General features: G+C 39.2%; 1 protein-coding gene across 2 annotated transcripts in view; it reads right to left on the bottom strand.

The window, feature by feature from the left end:
• Positions 1–1,123: 1,123 nt before the first annotated feature.
• sema6d (semaphorin 6D) overlaps positions 1,124–22,817 on the bottom strand; it is a 55,485-nt gene continuing 33,791 nt past the window's right edge. Inside the window, exons 7-21 of one of the 2 annotated variants that reach the window (XM_030125724.1) lie at positions 21,825–21,915; positions 21,467–21,586; positions 20,122–20,210; positions 16,524–16,741; positions 14,937–15,068; positions 13,941–14,096; positions 13,015–13,188; positions 12,520–12,660; positions 12,137–12,214; positions 10,519–10,577; positions 8,466–8,522; positions 6,420–6,602; positions 4,084–4,325; positions 1,790–3,291; positions 1,124–1,733 (exon numbers count right to left, since the gene is read on the bottom strand). In XM_030125724.1, coding sequence (XP_029981584.1) covers positions 2,167–3,291; positions 4,084–4,325; positions 6,420–6,602; positions 8,466–8,522; positions 10,519–10,577; positions 12,137–12,214; positions 12,520–12,660; positions 13,015–13,188; positions 13,941–14,096; positions 14,937–15,068; positions 16,524–16,741; positions 20,122–20,210; positions 21,467–21,586; positions 21,825–21,915 — 2,865 coding nt within the window. In that variant the 3' untranslated portion in view covers positions 1,124–1,733; positions 1,790–2,166. The remainder of the gene's footprint in view (positions 1,734–1,789; positions 3,292–4,083; positions 4,326–6,419; positions 6,603–8,465; positions 8,523–10,518; positions 10,578–12,136; positions 12,215–12,519; positions 12,661–13,014; positions 13,189–13,940; positions 14,097–14,936; positions 15,069–16,523; positions 16,742–20,121; positions 20,211–21,466; positions 21,587–21,824; positions 21,916–22,817) is intronic. The other variant, XM_030125729.1, reaches the window with a different exon arrangement.

The following is a 22,817-nucleotide window of genomic DNA, read 5'->3' as shown; positions in this document are numbered from 1 at the left end:
AGGCAAGTCACGCCAAACTGTCTGAGCGCAAGGAATTGTGGGAGCTAGATGTAAACAAACCAGCATGGCAGACCGTACGTTATGTTTATTTACAATCACTTCTATCGCCAAAGGTGTTTGTTCTTTGCTTATTTGAGGGAAACAGAGGAGGAAAAACAGCGCATAAGGCAAGAGAAGCTGTTCTACCTTTAATGTTCTGTTATTTGTATATTTGGATTCGTATTTGGTATTCATTTATTCTTCCACTCATTGGATTGAAAACTAGCTAACATTAGAGTAGCTGCTGATTATGCAGAACATTTGCAGATAAATAATGTCAGAGCAATACCTTGTTTTAACAAGTGTTCGGAGAACGCAAACCTCCGCCAAGCACCGTGAACGGTGTGCGTGTGTGGATCGACTATTTCTTTTTAAATTTAACAGTTTAAAGGTTGTTCCATACAGCAGAAAAAGTTGAAGCTTGGTACCAGTCATGTGTATGTCATATTATATTCAATTCCAATCAATATTTGTTGAGTTGTAATGAAAAATGTGGTAAATGGGATTTTCAATGTTAAATTGAAATGTCCACAGAGTCCACATTCCACAGTGGATGTGGACAATTTTGTGCCAGATCCAAGATATTGTTCTAAGCTACAGGTGTATCAAATTAGAGGCTAATCAGAGCCGTTTTAAATTTTTTATGAATTTTCGAAAATTGCTCAATGATGAGAGATAGGAAAATTTGAGATTTTCTGGCCTTGCTGTGACCTTGAACTTTGGCCTACTTGGCCCAAAATGTAATGGGTTGGTCCCAGGGCCTAGGCCTATCTGTGGGAACAATTTGGTGAAGATGGTTGGAATAGTTTTCCCGTAAAGTTGCTAACAAACAAACAAACAAACACACAAAGCAAAGTGATCACAATACCTCCTGGCGGAGATAATCAACAATCTGTATAAACACCACATCCATGGGGGGGGCGCCATTGCTACGTGACGTCAGAACTCGGAACTGGGAGAACATCGATCTAGTAAGAGTTCATGGGTGGGAAGTCACAGGTTTGACTGAGATTCCAGTGCATTTTCACTGGTAGAAGGTTGGAAAAACATGAGTTTCGGGTGGACTGGAACGCAGCAATATACCACATGACCAATATCTATGTCTAAAAACCAATAGCAGCAAAGGGAAGATAAATGTAAGTACATTTTCCCAGTGAATTCCTCTCCCAAAACGTTTCCAGGGTGATAACCTCAGCCTAACCAAAGCACCTAAACACTACATAATGACATGAAATATGGTTGAGGCTCGGTTCAAAGGTTCAAAATATGACCCCCTCTCAAAAAAAAAAAAAAAAGAGATAATATTGTTGAAATGGCGGAGGGTGACTCCGATAAATGACAGGTGTTAAGGTGCGTCCTCTGGCATGTGGCACCACTCTGAAGCAAAAGGCCCAATATTATGTCTTTACACAAACCTGTCTACACACACATTCACACAAACACAAACTCACATTTTACTGCACTTTCTGTCACCGCTTCACCTTTTTGATAACAAACTGTATCTTCAGCAACACTCGCACGATTTTAATGATTTCTGAATTTCTTCTTCTTCTTCTGCCTCCCAGCTGTCTCGCCAACCAAGGCGTGGCACTACCTCTCTTCTCAGTTCAGTTCACATTAGTGGGAAGACAGTGCTCAAGGGCAGTGACAAATGAGACCCCATTCTTCAAGTATTCCACTGCTTTGACCCGGTACTGCATGCACACACACACACACACACACACACACACACACACACACACACACACACACACACACACACACAAACTGTCGCTGCTTCTGTCTGTGCACTTCACCTTGTACCTCATATTGGAATGGGAAACACTCAAGCCAGGATCCAAACGCAGATACTTTCGCATCCACGCTCTGTATTCTGTGGCTACCGTGATGGGGGGGTGGGGGGTGGAAATATGGGGAGCAAAAAAAAAAAGCTCCGAGGAGTATCTTTGGCCACGTGTGTGATTTTCCCTTTTTTATTATGACTGAATGTGCATATCATTTAAGAGGGGACAAACCTCAAATCCATACAAAAACACACCGTGGGCCGTACCTCCATCCGTAGCCCCCCCCTCCCTGAGCCCTCAGCTACAGTCAAAACCCGAGAGCTCGCTCAGAGGCGTCGGCGGTTCAGTAACTGTACTTGTTGACCACTCGCATCTGTGAAGTCTGTGGTGAGAACCCGTTGGGTTTAGGGGGCACATCTGGCTTAAGGGATGGGGTCCTTTTCAGTCCTGTGCGGGGGAGTGAGCCATGTCCGCTGTAGCTACTCTGTTGGGATGCAGAGGGCAGGTGGGGTGAGTGTACCCCCGCCCCCATTACTCCGCTGTGCGAGTCAAGTCTGGAGGGGGGTGTCGGGGGCATGTAACCCCCTCTGTTCATACTGTGTTGTCGAGATATAGACACCCCCATGGTTACTCCATTTGGTGAAGTGGATAAGGAATGCCTGTGAGAGGCACTCCGGTGGAGTTGGTACCCCCCTCTTTGTCTCTCCAGAGTGCCCCCCATGCTCAAGCTGCCCGTGGGTGTGGTGGGCGTGGTCGCCATCGGCACATCCACCCTCTTAGTAGGGCTGTGCCTTGGCAGGGAGGAGGAGGGGGAGTAAAGGGAGGCCTCCCGGCTGGGCACCTTTGGGGGTATTTCAGTCAGTTCCTCCATGGGCTCCAGTGTGAGGTGTTGCCGTGGGCGGGGCCCTGATCCCTCTTGGAGAATGGCCTTGGGGTTGGCCACAGAGTCATTGAGGTGTTTTAAAAGGTCATTGAGTGTATTTCTTGCATCGACGGACCTCTTCTGGTCTTTTCTGCTTCCTTTAGAATCTGGATTCTTAAGCCTCTGTTCAGATGAATGTGGCAGTGTATCATCTCCGTTGTCAAGGTTCGGTTGCTCGTGTGTAGCATTGGGCAGAACCACCGCACTGGGGATGTGGGAGTGTCCTAGGGCGAGCTGAGGGTGGTGGGAGTTGGAGTGAGGATGAGCAGGAGAGGAAGGCAGGAACTGAGGACTCTTGGCTAATGAGTTGGACTCCTTGCGGGGCCCCCCAGCCTTCCCATGGGCCCTTTCCCACTGGTTTTTGATGGGCTGCAGGCCTTTCTGCTGAAGCACTGGGGTGGACTCAGGTGTAGGGAGTGCAGCAAGTTCAGGAGGCTGACAACCATCGCGTAGGATCATTGTCTTGGTGTCGCTGCTGGGGGCGTTCATGTCTTTGCTCAGCAGGTTGGTGTAGAGCTTGGGAGAGTCCATGTTGGCCTGGTATTCCTAAGAGAAGAAACGTAAGAGCAAAAGAAAAACATTTAAATCCCATGGATGCTCTGCACCCCCAAGGGCATGGATTTCAACATATTAAAATAGAAAGCATGTGACAGATGACTTGACAAAAAGGTCTGAGCCATACTAAATATTTATGCTAACGACAAAATCCACAAGGATTAGTCACACAAAAATAACTTGAAAGAACTGGCAAGAATGTTGGTATTTCACATCAGTGGACTGACTTGGCTAGTTTCCACGCGTCTTTAGATCACAAACAACAGTGGTCTGATGGAACGTTTTAGTCCCTGAGGCTAGACTTGTAGGAGTAAAGGTTATTGGTATTTTGGAAGGAAATATGGTGTTGGCTGTAACATGCTAACTGTTCTGATACCTTAACAGGACTGTCAAAGACTCTGTTGAGTTTGAAAAAGCTTTGATTCAGGAGAATTGTGGTTGAATGATTTTTTTTTTGGATCACTTTGAGTTGATTAATCGTTTCAGCTCTAAAAGTATGTGACAGAAGACTTGACAAAAAGGTCTGAGCCTTACTAAATATTTATGCTAACAACAAAATTCACAAGGATTAGTCACACAAAAATAACTTGGAAGAACTAGCAAGAATGTTGGTATTTCACATCAATGGACTGATTTGCCTAGTTTCCATGCGTCTTTAGATCACAAACAACAGTGGTCTGACAGAACGTTTTAGTCCCTGAGGCTAGACTTTTAGGAGTAAAGGTTGTTGGTATTTTGGAAGGAAATGTGGTGTTGGCTGTAACATGCTAACTGTTCTGATACCTTAACAGGACTGTCAAAGACTCCGTTGAGTTTGACAAAGCTTCCCGTGGAGTCAGAGCAGGATGGCGCCGACTCCGCGTCCTTATGGACGTGTCTGGGCTTACGGAGAAATGAATCTCGGTAGCAGAAGACAATAAGACCGGCCAGCAGAGCACCGAGGAGAAAAGCAGCAAACACGCAGGTGATGAGGATGTTCATGTGCACCATCTGGTTGGTATCACCTGCTTGGATATCCCACACACCTACAACACATTAAGGCATCTGTTAACCCCCCACTGGTGAAAACAGTCAGCGGTGAAGAGCCCTCCCCACTTCATCAGCAGAAATGTGCATGTTTGTGTGAACACAGCCATGCATGAATTTCAGCTTGAACAACCCCCCTCATACAAGAAACCCAGTCAACCACAACTACAAGGTCATAAATATTGAAATCTTGAATTCGTCTAAACCCAGATGAAAAACAAATATGGTGAGCATTGTCAGAGGCTGTTAGGTACCCACATCCAAATTCACCATCTACAAGAAGCAGTGCCATGTTAGTTAACGGAGGAAGACCTAAAAGTGTTGCCTTCATCCACGATCCACAAGACTTTTGTCATGCATTTAACCCATACCGAAGAGGTTAGGAGGGCAGTCGGATCTAGGACAGAGCGCCAAATCAATCTTTTTGCCCAAAAGATCAACCAGCAAGAAGATGTTTGGAGGGAAAAAGAGAAAGAGGCAGTGCTTGCCTCTCAGCTGCAGCGTTTCCACAAGTTTGTTAGTAACCACAGACATTGAAAGAGTTAGTCATCCACCGTGAGATGGACCGAGGCAAGGCCCAGCCAATCATCTACCAGCCAGAGTTCTAGAGCTAGAGTTAACAGGTCTACACTGGCAGCGACAGAGCCGAAACCAAAACAAAGGAATTCAGAGTGAAGTGCAAGAATAGTGTCATCTAGAAAGAAAGAAAGAAAGAAAGAACTAAGACAATTCAGCCAGAAAGAAAACAACTGTAAAATGACTTGACTCTACTATGCAAACATGAGTAGTAACATATGTCGCGTTTCCACTGCGTGGAACCCGCTCGACTCGACTCGGTACCAGGTCCTATTCCTGGAGAGCGTTTCCATTACAGGATACTACTGACTTTACAGTACCTGGTCGTCATGGCGATGCGGCGCGTTACTTCCGTGTAGTCTGCTCACTGATAAACTCACTCATTTCATGTTTTCTTGTCAAGCTCATGCTGAATTTTTTACATCTGAACCTCCTGGACAAAGTCTAGTTTTACAGACTGTCATCATGTGGATTAACCTACCAACATATTTACTGTCAACATCTGTTGTTTGTAAAATGGCGGGTCACAGAGACAACTCTGACCAATCAGTGGTCTGCAGTGTTTACACGTCACGTTTTAGTTTCTGGTCCCCAGTCCTGGAACCTCGGTGGAGGTGATACCAAAAAACTAGTACCGGGTACAGGATTCCAGGTTGTAGTAGTTCTGGATTTTTCATTATAGTTTAGTTTTATTTAGTTTTGACTTTTTTTCTCTAATTCATTTAGTTTTGATTAGTTTTTAGAGTAGATTTGCTAGTTTTTATTAGTTTTAATTTTTTTTCTAAATGCTTAGTTTTAGTTTAGTTTTAGTATTAATTTTAGTTTTGTCGTATCTTTTCTCTTCTTCTCCGTTGTATTCAAATAAATCCCAGACAGGACTCTGCTGCTTTCTCCCAACTTTAGTCTCCATGTTTCCAGGTAGAGTGGGGACCAGAAGACGACTGGAAACCACAAGTGACGGACTGTCAAGTGTCATATGGTGCCGCTAGCTAAAATTGCTCGAGCGAAATAAATCAGTTTCATATCAATCCGACATTGACAAAGATGAAAACAAAGGGAATTTTATCCATTATTTTTATCCGTTTTAGTTAGTTTTGTAAACACACAACACAGTTTCAGTTAATTATTGTTTTTTCTTTTAATTATAGTTTTTATTTATTTCAGTTAACAAAAATGTTTTTTTCAATTCTAGTTTTCGTCATTTCATTAGTTTTTGTCAACGATAATAACCTTGTACCGGATTCCAGGTCCTTTTATGTAGTGGAAACACAAGAGGGCCGAGTTGAGTCGAGCCGATACCACGTAGCGGAAACGTGGCCATAATCATGAATGACAGTGACTATTAAGAGACAGAGAAACTAAAGAACAATCTGCCGTGCTATCAGATGAACATAGCTGCCGTAGTGTGCACATGTTTGCATACGTGAGCCCAGATCTACAGATCCTAGTCGGAGCTGTCGGCAGCCTTCAGAACGGACTGGATGCGAGCATGCTGGCTGCCCCCCCGCGGGCCTTACCCTCTCGGCCCCCTGGGATAGAGTCTAAAGAATTGGAGGTGGAGGGGTCATCCTGCAGCACAAAGCCTGGGTCGTAGAGCTCTGGACCCGGGCCAGAGCTGGGGCCCTGAGTGGGTATGAGTACTGGGGGGTGTATGGGCCCACTGGGCTGGACAGTGACTGGCACTGATGCAAACTCCATGTCTGTGGTGACAAACAAATGGTTAACAAACCGCTGCAGATGTGGGTAAAGCATGTTATTATCCCAGTTAGTAGGCAACGGCAACGGGTCATTTTTATAGTTAGTGTTCAAGAATAGGGTTGTGTATCGGCAAGAATCTGGCGATACGATATAAATCACAATACTAGGATCACGATACAATATATCACGATATATCATGATACTGTTAAAAAGGCAATTTTTTTGTTTCTTTTTTTAAAAATGATTATTTCCTGGAAGAATTGAATTACACCAGAAATATACACAAATACTAAACATGTTTTTATTTGATCAGAACAGGATCTAATGCTATATCACAAAATGTTCCTGTGTTCAAACTGAAATTCTGTTTTACAGACATTACAGTTTAAGATCCTGTTCAAATGTTCATATTCTATTAGTTCAGAACTAACATCAGAACACTATTATTGTGCGATCCCAACAAAAAAACTAACATTATTTAATAAGTGTTAAATAATAATAACAAATAAGATACAAATAAAGAAAAACAAAAAACTAAAATGAACCTTTACTATATCTGCATTTGAATAAATACCTAAAAACATCGATACAGTATTGTGAAATGAAATATCGCGATATATTGCAGAACCGATATTTTCTAACACTCTGTAGAAGCCAATAATGTAATAACAACCGATAACGTAATAGTGGCCGATAATGTAATAAATTTGCCATGTAATAGGCCAATTACGTAATATCTGGCCAACAGTGTAATAAAAGTCCTGCACCGATAACGTAATAACTTTTGGCCAATAAAGTTATAACTTATTATCTTATTGGCTCAGTTATTACATTTGCAAAGAACTTTTTTTTTTTACCAGGACAATGATATAATAACCAGCCAATAAGTTATGACATTATCTGCCGTTATTACGTTATTACGTTATGGGCCTGGCCCCAAGTTATATACAAGAAATGCTAGTTGACTACGAGCCAGCACGCAGCCTTAGATCCTCGGGCAGAGGGCTCCTAGCTGTTCCGAAGTCGAGGCTTAAATCAAAAGGTGACCGGGCATTTTCCATCAGGGCCCCTCAACTTTGGAACGGCCTGCCCGAGGAGATAAGGCTTGCGGAATCAGTAACATCTTTTAAATCACTTCTTAAAACACATTTTTATAGAACTGCTTTTATGTGATGTGTACTGCCTTTTTAACCTTAATTTTTAGTTTTAATTTTAAATTTAATCTTGTTTGATAATTAACTTGTTCATACATCTCTCTAATTGTGTTGCTTCTGTTTTAGTGTTTTTATTTTCTTCGTGTATCCTGCTGTTGTGCCCTCTGTCAAAGCACTTTGTAAACTTTGTTTTAAAGGTGCTATACAAATAAAGTTATTATTATTATTATTATTATTATTATTATTATTATTATTATTATTATGTTATCTGCCGTTATTACGTCATGGGCTGTTATTACGTTATCAGCTTCTACACACCCCTATTCAAGAACACAAGAAAGAACACCTCATCATTATTATTATTTTTGGTCCTTTCGCAGTCACAGACTACTGCACATTCATAGTTTGATTTCAGGAGAATATAGGAGGAGTCGGTACACAACAGTGAAGTAGCTGTGGGTGGTCATGCATGAGGGAGGAGGGAAAGGAACATTAAGTGATGAGTGAAAGGGGGGGGGGGGGGTAAGTGAATCTGTGCTGAGATCGAGCACTGATGTCATCTGGTGAATGTGTTTTCTGTGATAATGGAAAATGAAGCGGGTGACATCAACATTCAGGAGGTGAACGAGTGGTGGCGGTGGAAAAAGACAAGGGGTCGGAGATGCTGAACTCAAGGAAAAGAAAACCATTTGAGTAAAAGATCAAACTAACCAGAGGTAGGGTCACCAAATGATTTGTAATCTGGCGCTGATGTAGTGCCCAAAAACGCTAAAAGAATTCAAAAGGACAAGAAATCAGCATAAAGGGAATCCAGAAGTAGAAGCTAATAAAAAAAAAAAAAAAAAGTCCTACAAGACACTAACTAAGAGTGCAGTTTACGTCCTTCAACAGTAATGATGTAAAGCAGAGGTGTCAAACATGCGGTCCGGGGGCCAAATCCGGCCCCCCAAAGGCTCCAATCCGGCCCTGGGGATGAATTTGTGAAATTTATGCAAAACTTACACTAAGATATTAACATTGATCATTTTTAGTTCAGGTTCCACATTCAGACCAATTCAATCACAGGTCGGTCATAATAATGTATAAATACTCACAACTCCAAATTTTTCTCTTTGTAAATGTAAATGTTTTCATGTATATGCACTAAAACAAAGTATAATACTGCAAAAAATATCTGAATAACCCGAACAAATATGAACAAACTGAAACGTATGGAAGTAAATCTGTGTCATCAGATTTTGAATTATAAGACACTGAATTTGTAGCACTGAATTATTTCTTTTTGCACTGAAATCAAATATCTGGATTTTTTGCACTAAAACAAAATATGTGAATTTTTTTTGCACTGAAATTAAGTATCTGGAATTTTTTTTTGCACGAAAATTAAGTATCTGAATTTTTTTGCACTGAAATTAAGTATTTGAACTTTTTTTTTTTTTTGCACTGAAATTAAGTATCTGGAATTTTTTTTTGCACTGAAATGAAGTAACTGAACTTTTTTTTTGCACTGAAATTAAATATCTGGATTTTTTTTTTTTTTTTGCACTGAAAGTAAGTATCTGAACTTTTTTTTGCACTGAGATTTAGCATCTGAAATTTTTTTTTGCACTGAAATTAAATAACTGAACTTTTTCTTTGCACTGAAATTAAATATCTGAACTTTTTTTTGCACTGAGATTTAGCATCTGAATTTTTTTTGCACTGAAATTAAGTATCTGAATTTGTCTCTGAATTCAACTATGTTCCTAAATTTAGAATCTAAAAAAATTAAGATGCAATAAATTCAGGTGCAAACATTCAGGTGCAAAAAATGCGGATGCAATAAATTCAGATACTTAATATCCATGCAAAAAAAAAAAATCAGTGTTAGAATTCAATGGCTTTTACACTTCAAAATCTGATGACACAGATTTACTTCCATAGAATATCTTAAGAGAAGTAAGTGCAGTTTTAATAATATTATTCCTCCTGTTACTAAATGTTTTGTGTATTTGTAGATCCTCTGTGATCTGTAAGTGGTAATGTACATGTGTAAATGATAAACTGAAGCAGAATATTGTTAAAATTACAATTTTTTTCAATTTGTTCATGTTATTCACATTGTTTGAGAGGATAGTTTGTAGATGCAAACATCTTCATAATGTAATTTGACTTTTTTTGCTCTAAAACATGGAGAAAAGTTTGAAGTTGATATTATTTATATATTATTTTACTGGTTCGGCCCACTGCAGATCAAATTTAGCTGAATGTGGAACTGAACTAACATGAGTTTGACACCCCTGATATACGGCACTCGTTGGCAGTGACCTTTTATCTTCACTGAGGCCCCTCTGGTTCTGATCGGTACTGAGGTTCAGCTTGGGTCATGTTCAGCCGGTACCAACGAAGGGACGCACGTCTCAAAGCGAAATCAGTAAAAGGCGTATTTCCTTAATGGTCAGTCCTCTAGCGTTTGCACCGTCTGAACATGACCGGTCATTGTACATGTCCATAGTGGTGGCATTAGTTCCAGGTGGGCCATGTACTGTATGTAAATGTGTGTTAATACTGCACACAGACTTATGTATGGGCCAGTTACTGGAGTGGAAACTGAGTGAGAGTGCACGCTCATGGTGTGTGTGGACATGGGATTCACTGGTGTGTGTGTGTAGGTGTGTGTGTGTGTGTGTGTGTGTGTGTGTAGGTGTGTGTGTGTGCGAAAGTGTTTGTGTGTGAAAGTACAACATGTTTTGTCGGATCTATGACATGGAGATGACACTCGTACCTTGACAGTCTCCCAGGTGAGCAGTGTTTCCAAATTCAACGTCCTGTTCGTAGCCGGTCCTGAACGAAAGAAATGGAAGGAGAGTTTAAACGACGAGGAGTGGAAACAGTACTGATGTTTAGGGCTGTGTATTGGCAAGAATCTGGTGATACGATACAAATCACAATACTAGCATCATGATACGATATATCGGGATATATCATGATATTGTTAAAAAGGCAATTTTTTGTTTGTTTCTTTTTTTTAAATGATTATTTCCTTGAAGAACTGAATTACACCAGAAATCTGCACAAATACTAAACACATTTTTATTTGATCACAACAGGATCTAATGTTATATCACAAAATATAACTGTGTTCAAACTGAAATTCTGTTTTACAGACATTACAGTTTAAGATCCTGTTCAAATGTTCATATTCTATTAGTTCAGAACTAACAACATAACATTATTTTTGTGCAAAATGATTTTGACACCACTGATTGCTAATATCTTCAGTGTAATTTTTGCATTTCACAAATTCATCCTACAGACTGGATTTGGTCCAGGGCCGCATGTTTGACACCTGTGCTACAGAGGTGATTTCTCCCAGACTGCAAGGGAAGCTCAGCTTCCCCGAAAATTACTCAAATTAAATGCTCAAATCTGTACGGTTGTAATGACATTTCATTGACTACAAATGTGTTAGAACACGTTCATCTCACAGATGAGTTCATTCAGAATCAGCTTTATCGCACGTTATCAGACTCGATGTTGTTCACTTCTCCTCCATTCCTGTCTCTGTTTTCTCATTCGATCTCTGCTCAGTGCATTTGTCCGTAGACGCTCAGCGTCCATGCACTTCAATGGGACTGAGTGGAACAGTTTTTTTCATTGCCTCAAAACTGGACGGTAATTGGATAAATGCCACCATGTTGTCCCGCCCCCGGACGCTCGGCGTCTCTGGGGGTGAATGGAGCTGTGGGCGGAGCTCGGCCGGGCCGGACGCTGAGCTTCCACATGCTGATTGGAGGATCGGTCGAAAGGCTAAATCCCGTTTGATTGACAGCTATTTTCAGATCTACTCCTTCAGTGACACAGTTCAGTTTAATACCGGCGCACATTCTGATGTGAAATCGAGAGAGAAACCACTACGAAATAACTTGTTCATTTCTTGCTCTAAATAAAACACACTCATTGTACTTCCTTGTTTCAATTTAACATAATTTCAATGTTTTCTTGTTTCAGTTACATAATTTAATCATTTCTTGTTTGAGATTAATATTGTTAATTGTTGTCACTAGTGGCAACAATTGCATCTCCATGGGCAGGTGTAGAAAGGAGCTTCTCTAGTTTCACAAGGCTCCAGTCCTACACCTGCAACACACTGAGCCAAGGCCGTCTGAGCAGCCGAGCTCTGCTGGACACTGAGAGGACACTGGTCCAGTCCCCGGAAAAGACGCCTACTTGGTACGATAAGGTCACTGACCGTTTTCTTATAAAGGAACAGAGGGCCGAATTTATGTTCAAATAAGTTGACAGTTTTTTTTGATGTAAGCCAACAATGAGCTTCCCCTGTCTGAAAGACGCGCAGCCGCCACTGCTGCGCTCTAACATTTGCATGCAGGGTTTGAACTCACACAACACCAGGCTGTATCCTCTCACACACTCCATGTGACTTCCAGCCACAGTACGGATCCCTCGAGGCGATGCAGGACCTGATACCACACAAACACACAGCAGAACAACAACAACTGCTTTAATCATTTCTGAAAAACACACTGTAAAAAATATTGTGACTGGCTGAACATTAACCACAAAGCACAAGGTGACACTGCTATCATTCATTTTATGACTAATACTGAAAACAGAACAATAAAGTGGCAGGCTCACGACTGCAGACGTGGAGGTTTGGGTTGTGTTTGTGCGTTCTCGTACTTGTAGATGTGGATGTTTGGGTTGTGTTTGTGAGTTCTCGTACTTGTAGATGTGGATGTTTGGGTGCGTTTGTGTGTTCTCTTACTTGTGACAGGATGAATGCCTTTCGCAGCGACTCAGGGGAATCCGGATGACGCAGCTTGAAAAGGCCACATAAAGGCTGTGTGTGTCTTTGTCCACACGTAAAGAGCGAACACGCTTATCGTCCTCACGGCCGGACAGGCACCTGGGGAGAGGAGGGAAGAAACCTGATCAGAGGTTCATCAGATAAGTCTGTCAACACTTTCAGTCTCAGTAGATTTAATCACTTGTGTGGTAACATGAACCGCATATGGGCTCTTCTCTGTATTTAACAGGGTTTTAACCTCTGACACATGGCAGCGTGCATGCGTATGCGCTGCCTAAATGTATAAATAAGCACAAAGCGAACAGCGAACAGGCGGCACAGTGAGCAGACAGACAGGACCATCTGTGACAGGAAGCTGAACGCTGACTCCACAACAGGAAGGAAGACAGAAGGGGAAGAGAAAGAGGGAAGGCAGGCCGACGCAGACAAAGCCAACGGTGCCGGTGCTCTTACTTGGCCCTGTTGAAGACGTCGATCTCCTCCAGGAGCAGGCTGTCGTTCAGGGACACAGACAAGGTCTTCGCCAAAACCTTGAGGACGACGCCCGACTCGGCTCCGATGAACACCACCGTGTAGTTTTTATGGGGTCCGGCCTCGTTGTCCACAGCCAGCGCCGTCAGTCTGTACCTGTGAACGCAACACAGATCACAAACAGAAAACTAAAGAAAAAGTGACTTTTTCTGCAAAGATTCCAATAACGAGTGTCTTCATCCACTGTCGTTGTTCATTTTCTTGCTTATTTTATTCTTTTTAACTTTATCTTAGCAATTTTTGTGTATATTTTTTCACACTATTTTTTTTTTTTTGGTAAATATTTTATTTGTTTTTGTTTATTTTATTGATTATTGAACATAAACCCAGTGTGTCCATCCACTGTCATTGATCCAACTCCATGGGTTTATTATTTTTCCTTCCATTTCATCGATTTTGGGGGTTAGTTTGTTTGTGTTACTTGTTTTGGCAATTTTTTCTTCATTTTAGTTACTTTTTTGGTTATTTTTTTTCCTTTTTATTTGTTATTTGGTCATTTTTCTATTCATTTTTGTACATTTTATTTATAATTGATCATAAACCCAGTGTGTCCATCCACTGTCATTGATCCAACTCTATGGCTTTTACTGGCGAATCAGTGTTGTAGAAGATGACGGTGTTTCCACGGTAACTACGGAACCTCTGAATGTCCAAATATGGTCATATCTGATGACCATGAAAAGACGAAGAACTGTATTTTACACCAATTATTGACATGGATTGATAGGATTAGTGGATCAACGGGAATTAGATGGTTTTGGTCACCAGTGACTGTTTGGGTTAAAATAACTGTGAAATAAAATCTGAACAGGTACCGCATTAGGACCAGTACGCTAACATCCACTTACCTGACACGGGTCTTGGTGAACCAGGGCTCGTCCCCGATGGAGGGCACGGCGGTGTCCATGAGGGGGTGGGACTTGATGAACTGAAGGGTGTCGTCGGGGAACTCGACGGAGCTCTTAAAAGACGCAGCTGAACCGTGACCCGCACAGCTCCCCGGTCTAAGAAAGAAGTCAAAGGTCAAAGGTCAGCCCATACCATCACACACCAGGGACCAACAACAAAAAGATGGAAAGTGCAGCAAGAGAGGGGGGGGTGGGGGGGTGAGCAGGTGTTTGTTCCGATCACAAAAAGGCCTGGGCTTGAAACATAAAATATGCATCGTTATCCTCCATCAATGATTTACCAGCGTTAATGAGGTGGACTTTGTCGTTTGGACGCAGGGCGGGGCTACAAATACATGTGCTGATTGTAAACAGGTTCAACGTGCAACGGGTGTAATTAGACCAAAATGAATTATTGAATCGTCAGCAGATGGTCAATGTGTGTGTGTTGGGTCACAGCTAATATCACGGTCCTTCCGACTACAAAAAAAAAAAAAAATTTACTTTCACCAGATGAAGGCCCAATTCCAGTCCACTTCTTGGCCCCTCCCCCTTAGCCCTACCCCTACATTTTGCACATTCACGCTGTTTTGTCGATTTTTTTCTTTATTTTGTTGCTTATTTTATTATTTTTTCTTCATTTTAGTTACTTTTTTGTTTTTTTTATTTATCATTTGATAATTTTTCTATTCATTTTTGTACATTTTATTGATTATTGAACATAAACCCAGTGCTTCCATCCACTGTCATTGATCCAACTCCATGGGTTTATTATTTTTTCTTCCATTTCATCCATTTTTTTGGGTTATTTTGTTCGTGTTACTTCTTGTTTTGTCAATTTTTTCTTCATTTTGTTGCTTATTTTATTATTATTTTTTCTTCTTTTTAGTTACTTCGTCCGCTGGCCTAAATGTCACAGGGATGAAGCTTCAGGACTGAAACCAGTGGAAACCTTACCGAGGTTTTGGCAGCTTCTCCTCTGAAAACGGAGTCCACACAGAATCCGGAGTCTTCTGCTCTTTGAACCGACCCCAGAACACTTTTTCTATATCGGCCATTGAGAAGGCACACACTGCCGACCCCGGAATACTGTGGAAAAAAAGGAAAACAATGACCTTTTACTTCTAGTTGTGTTCATCAGTTTATCTACTAGTGGTAGACCTTCATGTGTTCATGCTCCTTATAGGCATAATAGAAATGGAACGATATGAACATTTCATATCACGGTTATTGTGACCAAAATTATGATGGTTATCATTATTATGATGGTATTCCTGAAATTGAGCTCAAAATGTTCAAAAAGTACTAATACACACACTGAAATAATTTAACCAAATTGTATTTTGAAAAAAAAAAAACAACAACACACACACACACACACACAAAAAAAAAAAACAAATACAATAAGTGGCACAATGTACCTTCTCTTGGCAGAAACATTCAAGTATTAACCCTTAGTTAATACTTGAAATCTCGAATTAAGCAAAAAAAAATTCTTGAATTTAGTAAAAAAAAAATCTTGGATTAAGCCAAAAAATACCTTGAATTAAGCAAAAAAAAAAAAAAAATTCTTGAATTAAGAAAAAAAAAAATAAATAAAATCTTGAGTTAAGCAAAAAATCTTGACTTAAGCAAAAAAAAAAAAATCTTGAATTAAGCAAAAAAAACAACAACCCAGCAACAACTTGAATTAAGCAAAAAAAGTCCTGAATTATGCAAAAAAATCTTGTATTAACCCCCTAAAACCCAGGAAATGTCAACAAAGTACCAGCTTTTTTTGTTTTTTATTAAATAAGTGCCTATATTGGAAACATCATGATGCAACAGTTTTTTCAGATGCAGTTTTTAAAAATTTTTATGAAATGTCCTTTGTGGTGGATAATTTTCTTTATGTTGTATAAAGTTGTGAAACTCTTGTCCACAAATGTGGACAGAAAACCCATACCTGGGTCTGAGGAGGTTAAGCAAAAAAAAAAAATCTTCAATTACGCAAAAAAAAATCTTGAATTAAGTAAAAAAAAAAAGTTCTTGAATTAAGCAAAAAAGTCTTGAATCAAGAAAAAAACAATCTTGAATTAAGCAAAAAAAAAAAAAAAAAAATTCTTGAATTAAACCAAAAAATATCTGGAATTAAGCAAAAAAAAAAAAAGATCTGGAATTAAGCAAAAAATATCTGGAACAAAAAAAAAAAAAAATGGAATTAAGCAAAAAAAAAAAATCTGGAATTTAGCAAGAAAAATTCTTGAATTAAGCAAAAAAAAATCTTGAATGAAGCAAAAAAATCTTGGATAAATCAAAAAAAATCTTGAATTAAGCTAAAAAAATCTGCTAATAGAACAAGTAAAAAGGATCTTGTTCAGATTCGTGTAAATCAGAGTTTCCAGATCTACTGTCTATAAATCAGTTCTTCTGTCTCTGTGAAAAGTTCCTCTTTAGGTGATTCTGTCTGATTTTCAGTGTGATGACATATTTGGACTAGAAATGAGACAAATCCACTTGGTCAGATTCACATTTTTCCCAGTGTATAAAGTCACCTGAACTCACCTGTTCATCTGCGTGGTGAACACGCCCACCACCGACGGGACCCCGTTGATGTCGATGATGTCAGTGATCGACTGAAGAACGTCGAAGTAGAAGAAGGACTCCCCGGGCACAGAACAGTTCAGCCTCGCTTTCACAAACGACGTCCAGTGTTTCTCCAACACACGCTGTGAGCCGCCGACGTCGTTCTTACAGATGCGAGCGACGCGAGAATAAACGACCTGTGAGAAGACAGAAGGAGGAAACGGCGTGAATCCCATCCTGTAACAACGGCACAGATCATTTAACAAACATCACAAACATGGACTCTCATCTTCTTTCAACTTTGCTGACTTATTCGGCCATATTTGAGTTATTGTACTGAAGCGTAGGCCAACACATACATGAGGAACACAAAGCCAATGGTTTTATGACAGAAAAGAGCATAAGCATCATGTATAATGTTAATGTCAGAGAACATACAAATGAGTTGTTTATGAAACCTTTTACATTTTCATAATTTAATGTTACTTTTTTGAGAAAAATTTGGAGTTGTCATTATTTAGAGGTAGGGGTGTAAGAAAAGATTGATTCTGCAATATATCGCTATATTTAATTTCACAATACTGTACCAATATTAAAAAGTACTGTATCGATATTTTTAAGTATTTATTCAAATGCAGATATTGTGGAGATACATTTTAGTTTTTCTTTATTGTTTATATTTTATTTCTTATTATTTAACTCTCTTTTATTAAATAATGTTAGTTCCTTTGTTGGGATTGAACTAAAATACTGTTCTGATGTTAGTTCTGAACTAATAGAATATGAACATTTGAACAGGATCTGAAACTGTAATGTCTGTAAAATAGAATTTCAGTTTGAACACAGGAACATTTTGTGATATAACATTAGATCCTGTTGGGAAAAAATAAAAATGTGTTTAGTATTTGTGCAGATTTCTGGTGTAATTCATTTCTTCAAGGAAATAATCAATTTTTTAAAAATTGCCTTTTTAACAGTATCGTGATATATCGTATTGTGATCCTGGTATTGTGATTTGTATCGTATCACCAGATTTTTGCCAATACACAGCCCTAATTAGAGGCAAAATGCAATAGTATTTTTTTTACACGTTAAACCAAGAGGAAAATTTTGAGTTACTTATAGTTTATTATGACATTATTTTACTTTAGATCACACTGGTCTGCACTTTGCAAATTCATCAAGTGGGCCGGATTGGAACCTTTGACAGACCGATTTTGGCCCCCGGGCCACATGTTTGACACCCCTGGCTTAGAGTATAAATGAAGACTGTGAAGCAGTTGGCTTCCAGTTAATAATTAACCAGTGCAAACCTCCATCAGAGGCCAGGTGTCCCCCCAGCATTAGCACCAGTTAAATATTTATATGCTGGTGGCTGATGGGGGGGGGTGCTCAGCCACAACAGCCCAGCATCGAACACGGTCAAATATGAAGTTGGCATCAGGGATGTAACGATATGAACATTTCATATCACTGTTATTGTGACCAAAATTATCACGGTTCTCATTATTATCGCGGTATTGTTGAAATTGTGCTCAAAATGTTCAAAAGTACTAATACACACACTGAAATAATTTAACCAAGTTGTATAAAAAAACAAAAATAAAAAAACACAAAAAATGACAAAAAACCCCAAATAAAATAATTGGTACAATGTACCTTCTGTTGCAGAAACATTCAAATATTAACCCTTAGTGGTCTGAGCCTATTTTGGCCGTTTTTCAGTTCTTTTGATTTGGCCGTTATATACTATATAAACAAATGTTTACTATACCCATGTTTGGGATCTGTTTTTTCAGCACAACTTCATCTGTCTATTACTTTTTTTCACTTTAACCTGCTATAAAAACAAAAGGCCAGGAAACACAAAAAAAAATAAAAAATAAAATCTGATTTGAAAATGTACATAATTTATTGCATAAATAACACACAGATGCTTAACAAACCTTTTCAGAGACTTTAAAGTGAATATTGGTCCCAAATATTAGGTATATATAATTAAAATTGTAATAAATTAAAACTATACTCAAATATTTGACATAAAAGCAGATCTTTACATAGGTGTTTTCTCCAGAAAAGTGTAGTAATCAAACACGGTTATCATGATAATTAGAATTTAAACAGTAATACTAACCGTCTGCAATTTTACCGCAGTTTATCGTTATACCAGTAATCGTTACATCCCTAGTTCGCATTAGGGGTGAAAAAAAATATCAATTCTGCAATATATCGCAATATTTCATTTCATAATACTGTATCGATATTAAAAAAGTACTGTATCAATATTTTTAGGTATTTATTCAAATGCAGATATTGTGGAGGTTCATTTTATTTATTTATTTTTTTCTTTTTTGTTTATATTATATTAATTATTATTTAACACTCTTTTATTAAATAATATTAGTTCCTTTGTTGGGATTGAACTAAAATACTGTTCTGATGTTCGTTCTGAACTAATAGAATATGAACATTTGAACAGGATCTTAAACTGTAATGTCTGTAAAACAGAATTTCAGTTTGAACACAGGAACATTTTGTGATATAACATTAGATCCTGTTGGGATCAAATAAAAATGTGTTTAGTATTTGTGCAGAATTCTGGTGTAATTCAATTCTTCAAGGAAATAATCATTTAACACTTGTGTGGTGTTCATATTTTTGTTCTTCAGTCAGTGTTCGTGGGTGTGGTGAACCCTTCTGCATTTATGGCTTTTTAATTCAACATAATCAAACAATTTTATGTTAAAATACTCAACAGATGTTTACTTCATCCCAATTACAAGCAACATAAAAAGCACATATGTTTAATATTTACCTTTTGCCTTTGCTATATCATATTCATTAATTTAAAGTGCTACTCATTTTTATTTTTTTTTTTTGGTAAAATGTAATATAATCAAGATATAAGGGGGAAAAAAAATTACTCATCATTTTTCTTCTAATAGAAAACGAAAATGGGCTCCACAGACCCAAACACCATACAAAGGTTAAAAAAACATAAACAAACAAAAAAAGGTGCCTTTTTAACAGTATTGTGATGTATCGTGATATATCGTATCATGATCCTAGTATTGTGATCGCCAGATTCTTGCCAATACACAGTCCTAATCTTTACATAGGTGTTTTCTCTGGAAAAGTGTGGTAATCAAACACAGTTATCACGATAATTCGAATTTAAACAGTAATACTAACCGTTGGCAATTGCACCGCGGTTTATGGTTCTAGCAGTAATGGTTCCGTCCCCAGTTGGCATGGAGCACAGCCCCTCCTAATGCCCTGTGCATGTGTGTGAGCCTCTGAACCTCTGGGACACAAATCCTCTGACTGTGTAATGGTTTTACATCAGTAGAACATTTCCAGGGAACGCTGGTTTTTCATGTCTTCTAATGCGCTGTTACTGTCATCACCTGAATAGGCCCCATTACCACTGGGACCATTTGTGGCAAAAAATGCATGAACTGGGTGAGGTGTAAAGCTTTTCTTTTCTTTTTTTTTTTTTTTTACAAGGGCTAAAGTCCCGCTTACTGTATCCGTGTGGAATATGTCACGCATTATCCAGGCAGGTGCACTGTCTTACCTTGCCCAGATTGCTGTGCTCCACTGCAATCTCCCGGTAGAAAAAGTACACATAATTCCCATACTCTGCTGCGTGCAGGAAATGAGGTTCTGAGAAAGAGAAAGAGAGAGAGAGAGAGAGAGAGAGAGAGAGAGGGAGACAGAGGCAAAGAGATGAAGTGTATTTCTGCACCGTCACCACCACTGTGCATGTTGAATATTTCAGGGATTTGTACAAGGCTGGATATGACTGGGGGTGACCTAGATTGCCTGGGAGAGAACAGGCCGTATCCCCACGGAGCTTTGGCAAGAGCCGAAAGCGCTGGAACGCTCCGGAAAACAGCTCCGAAAAACAGCTTCGAAAACGGCTCCGAAAAACAGCTTCGAAAACGGCTCCGAAAAACAGCTCCGAAAACGGCTCCGAAAAACAGCTCCGAAAACGGCTCCGAAAAACAGCTCCGAAAAACAGCACTGAAAAACAGCTTCGAAAACGGCTCCGAAAAACAGCTCTGAAAAACAGCACTGAAAAACAGCTTTGAAAACGGCTCCGAACAACAGCTCCGAAAACAGTTCAGAAAAACAGCTCTGAAAAACAGCTCTGAAAAAAGCTCCGACACTCACAGAAGACACACGTATGTGTCGTACAAAACACATTTTAGCTGGAATTTAACTGATTAGCCGGCACAAAGGTACGCTGCAAAAAAAAAAGAATATCTGACTTGAATTTGGAATATTTATCTTGAAAAATCATTTTTTAGATTTATTTACTTATGCCGCGTTGCCGCTACATGGTACCGGCTCGACTTGACTCGGCCTTTTTGCGTTTCCATTACGAAAAAGGACCTGGAATCCTAGTTTTTTGGTATCACCTCTGCCGAGGTTCCAGGACTGGGGACCAGATACTAAAAGGTGACGTGTAAACACTGCAGACCACTGACTGGTCAGACAGTCTTCTCTGTGACCCGCCGTTTTACAAAAAACAGATGCGGAAGTTGACAGTAAATATATCAGTAGGTAAATCCACATGATGACAGTCTGAAAAATCCAAAACTATTATAACCTTGGTGCCGCTAGCTAAAATTGCTCAAGTGAAATAAATCCATTTCACATCAATCTGACATCGACAAAGATGAAACCGAAGGGAATTTTATCCGTAATTTTTATCCGTTTTAGTTTTGTAAGCACACAATACAGTTTCAGTTAATTGTGGTTTTTTTCTTTTAATTATAGTTTTTATTTGTCAGTTAAAAATTTTATTTTTTTTTTTTCAGTTCTAGTTTTCGTCATTTCATTAAGTTTTCATTCATAATAATAACCTTGCCCGCTGGGGGAAAAAAGCCAAAAATGATCCAGGGGCATATGCTCACCTTTCAGCCATTTGGAGTCATATTTGATGGTTCTTAGGGCGGATCCGTCACCCATACTTCGATAGATGACAGAGTCACTGGCCTGGAAGTCGGCGACGGTGGCAGAATACAGCTTCCCTTCTAAAAAACAGACAGAAAAGAAGAGCTCAGTCCCAGAAACCCAGGGTATGAAGGCTACTGTGCAGCGCTTTGTTGTTTCTCTTGTGTTATAAGGCTTAATTGGCTGAGTTGTTATCGCTGCAGGCAGACTTTAACTGTGGCAAAGACACAGGGCTGATAATGAGAGAAGGAGCAGGAAGCCATTCGTTCTTCAACTAGACTGAGTACATGTGTGGGTTGGTGTGGCTTCGACCCTCACCTGCAAAAAGGGCCACGTTAGTTTGCTTGGAGTCGAACGGGCAGCGTGCCAGGCCGTTGATCTCCTCCCCGTCGAACTCTAGGTTATCCAGCTGAAGGGAGCACAAACCATCACCCACACATTAAAAAAGGAGGTTTGTCAAAGGACACAGAAAAAAAAACAAAAAAACAGGTGACTAAACCCAAGACGACCGTGGATAGGGGTGTAAGAAAATATCAGTTCTGCAACATATCGCGATATTTCCTACTATATCAACAAAAAAGGACAGAAAACACACACAAAAATGTAAAATCCGATTTGAAAAATGTACATAATTTATTGCATAAATAAGACACAGATGCTTAACGAACCTTTTCAAAGACTTTAAAGTGAATATTGGTTCCAAATATGAAGTTTATAAAATTAAAATTGTTATAAATAAAAAAACTATACTCATATATTTGACATAAAAGCAGATCTTTACATCGGTGTTTTCTCCAGAAAAGTGTGGTAATCAAACACGGTTATCTTGATAATTAGAATTTAAATGGTAATACTAACCATCTGCTATTTTACCACGATTTATCGTTATACCGGTAATCGTTACATCCCTAGTTGGCATTAGGGGTGAAAGAAAATATCAGTTCTGCAATATACCGTGATATTTAATTTCATGATACTGTATCGATATTAAAAAGTACTGTATCAATATTTTTAGGTATTTATTCAAATGCAGATATTGTGGAGGTTCATTTTTGGGTTTTTTTGGTTTATATTTTATTTATTATTCTTTAACACTCTTTTATTAAATAATGTTAGTTCCTTTGTTGGGATTGAACTAAAATACTGTTCTGATGTTAGTTCTGAACTAATAGAATATGAACATTTGAACAGGATCTTAAACTGTAATGTCTGTAAAACAGAATTTCAGTTTGAACACAGGAATATTTTCTGATATAACATTAGATCCTGTTGGGATCAAATAAAAATGTGTTTAGTATTTGTGCAGATTTC

This window comes from Sphaeramia orbicularis, chromosome 3 (assembly GCF_902148855.1).
Source record: "Sphaeramia orbicularis chromosome 3, fSphaOr1.1, whole genome shotgun sequence".
NCBI classification, from domain to species: Eukaryota; Metazoa; Chordata; class Actinopteri; order Kurtiformes; family Apogonidae; genus Sphaeramia; species Sphaeramia orbicularis.
This window is presented reverse-complemented; position numbering and strand designations above follow the sequence as displayed.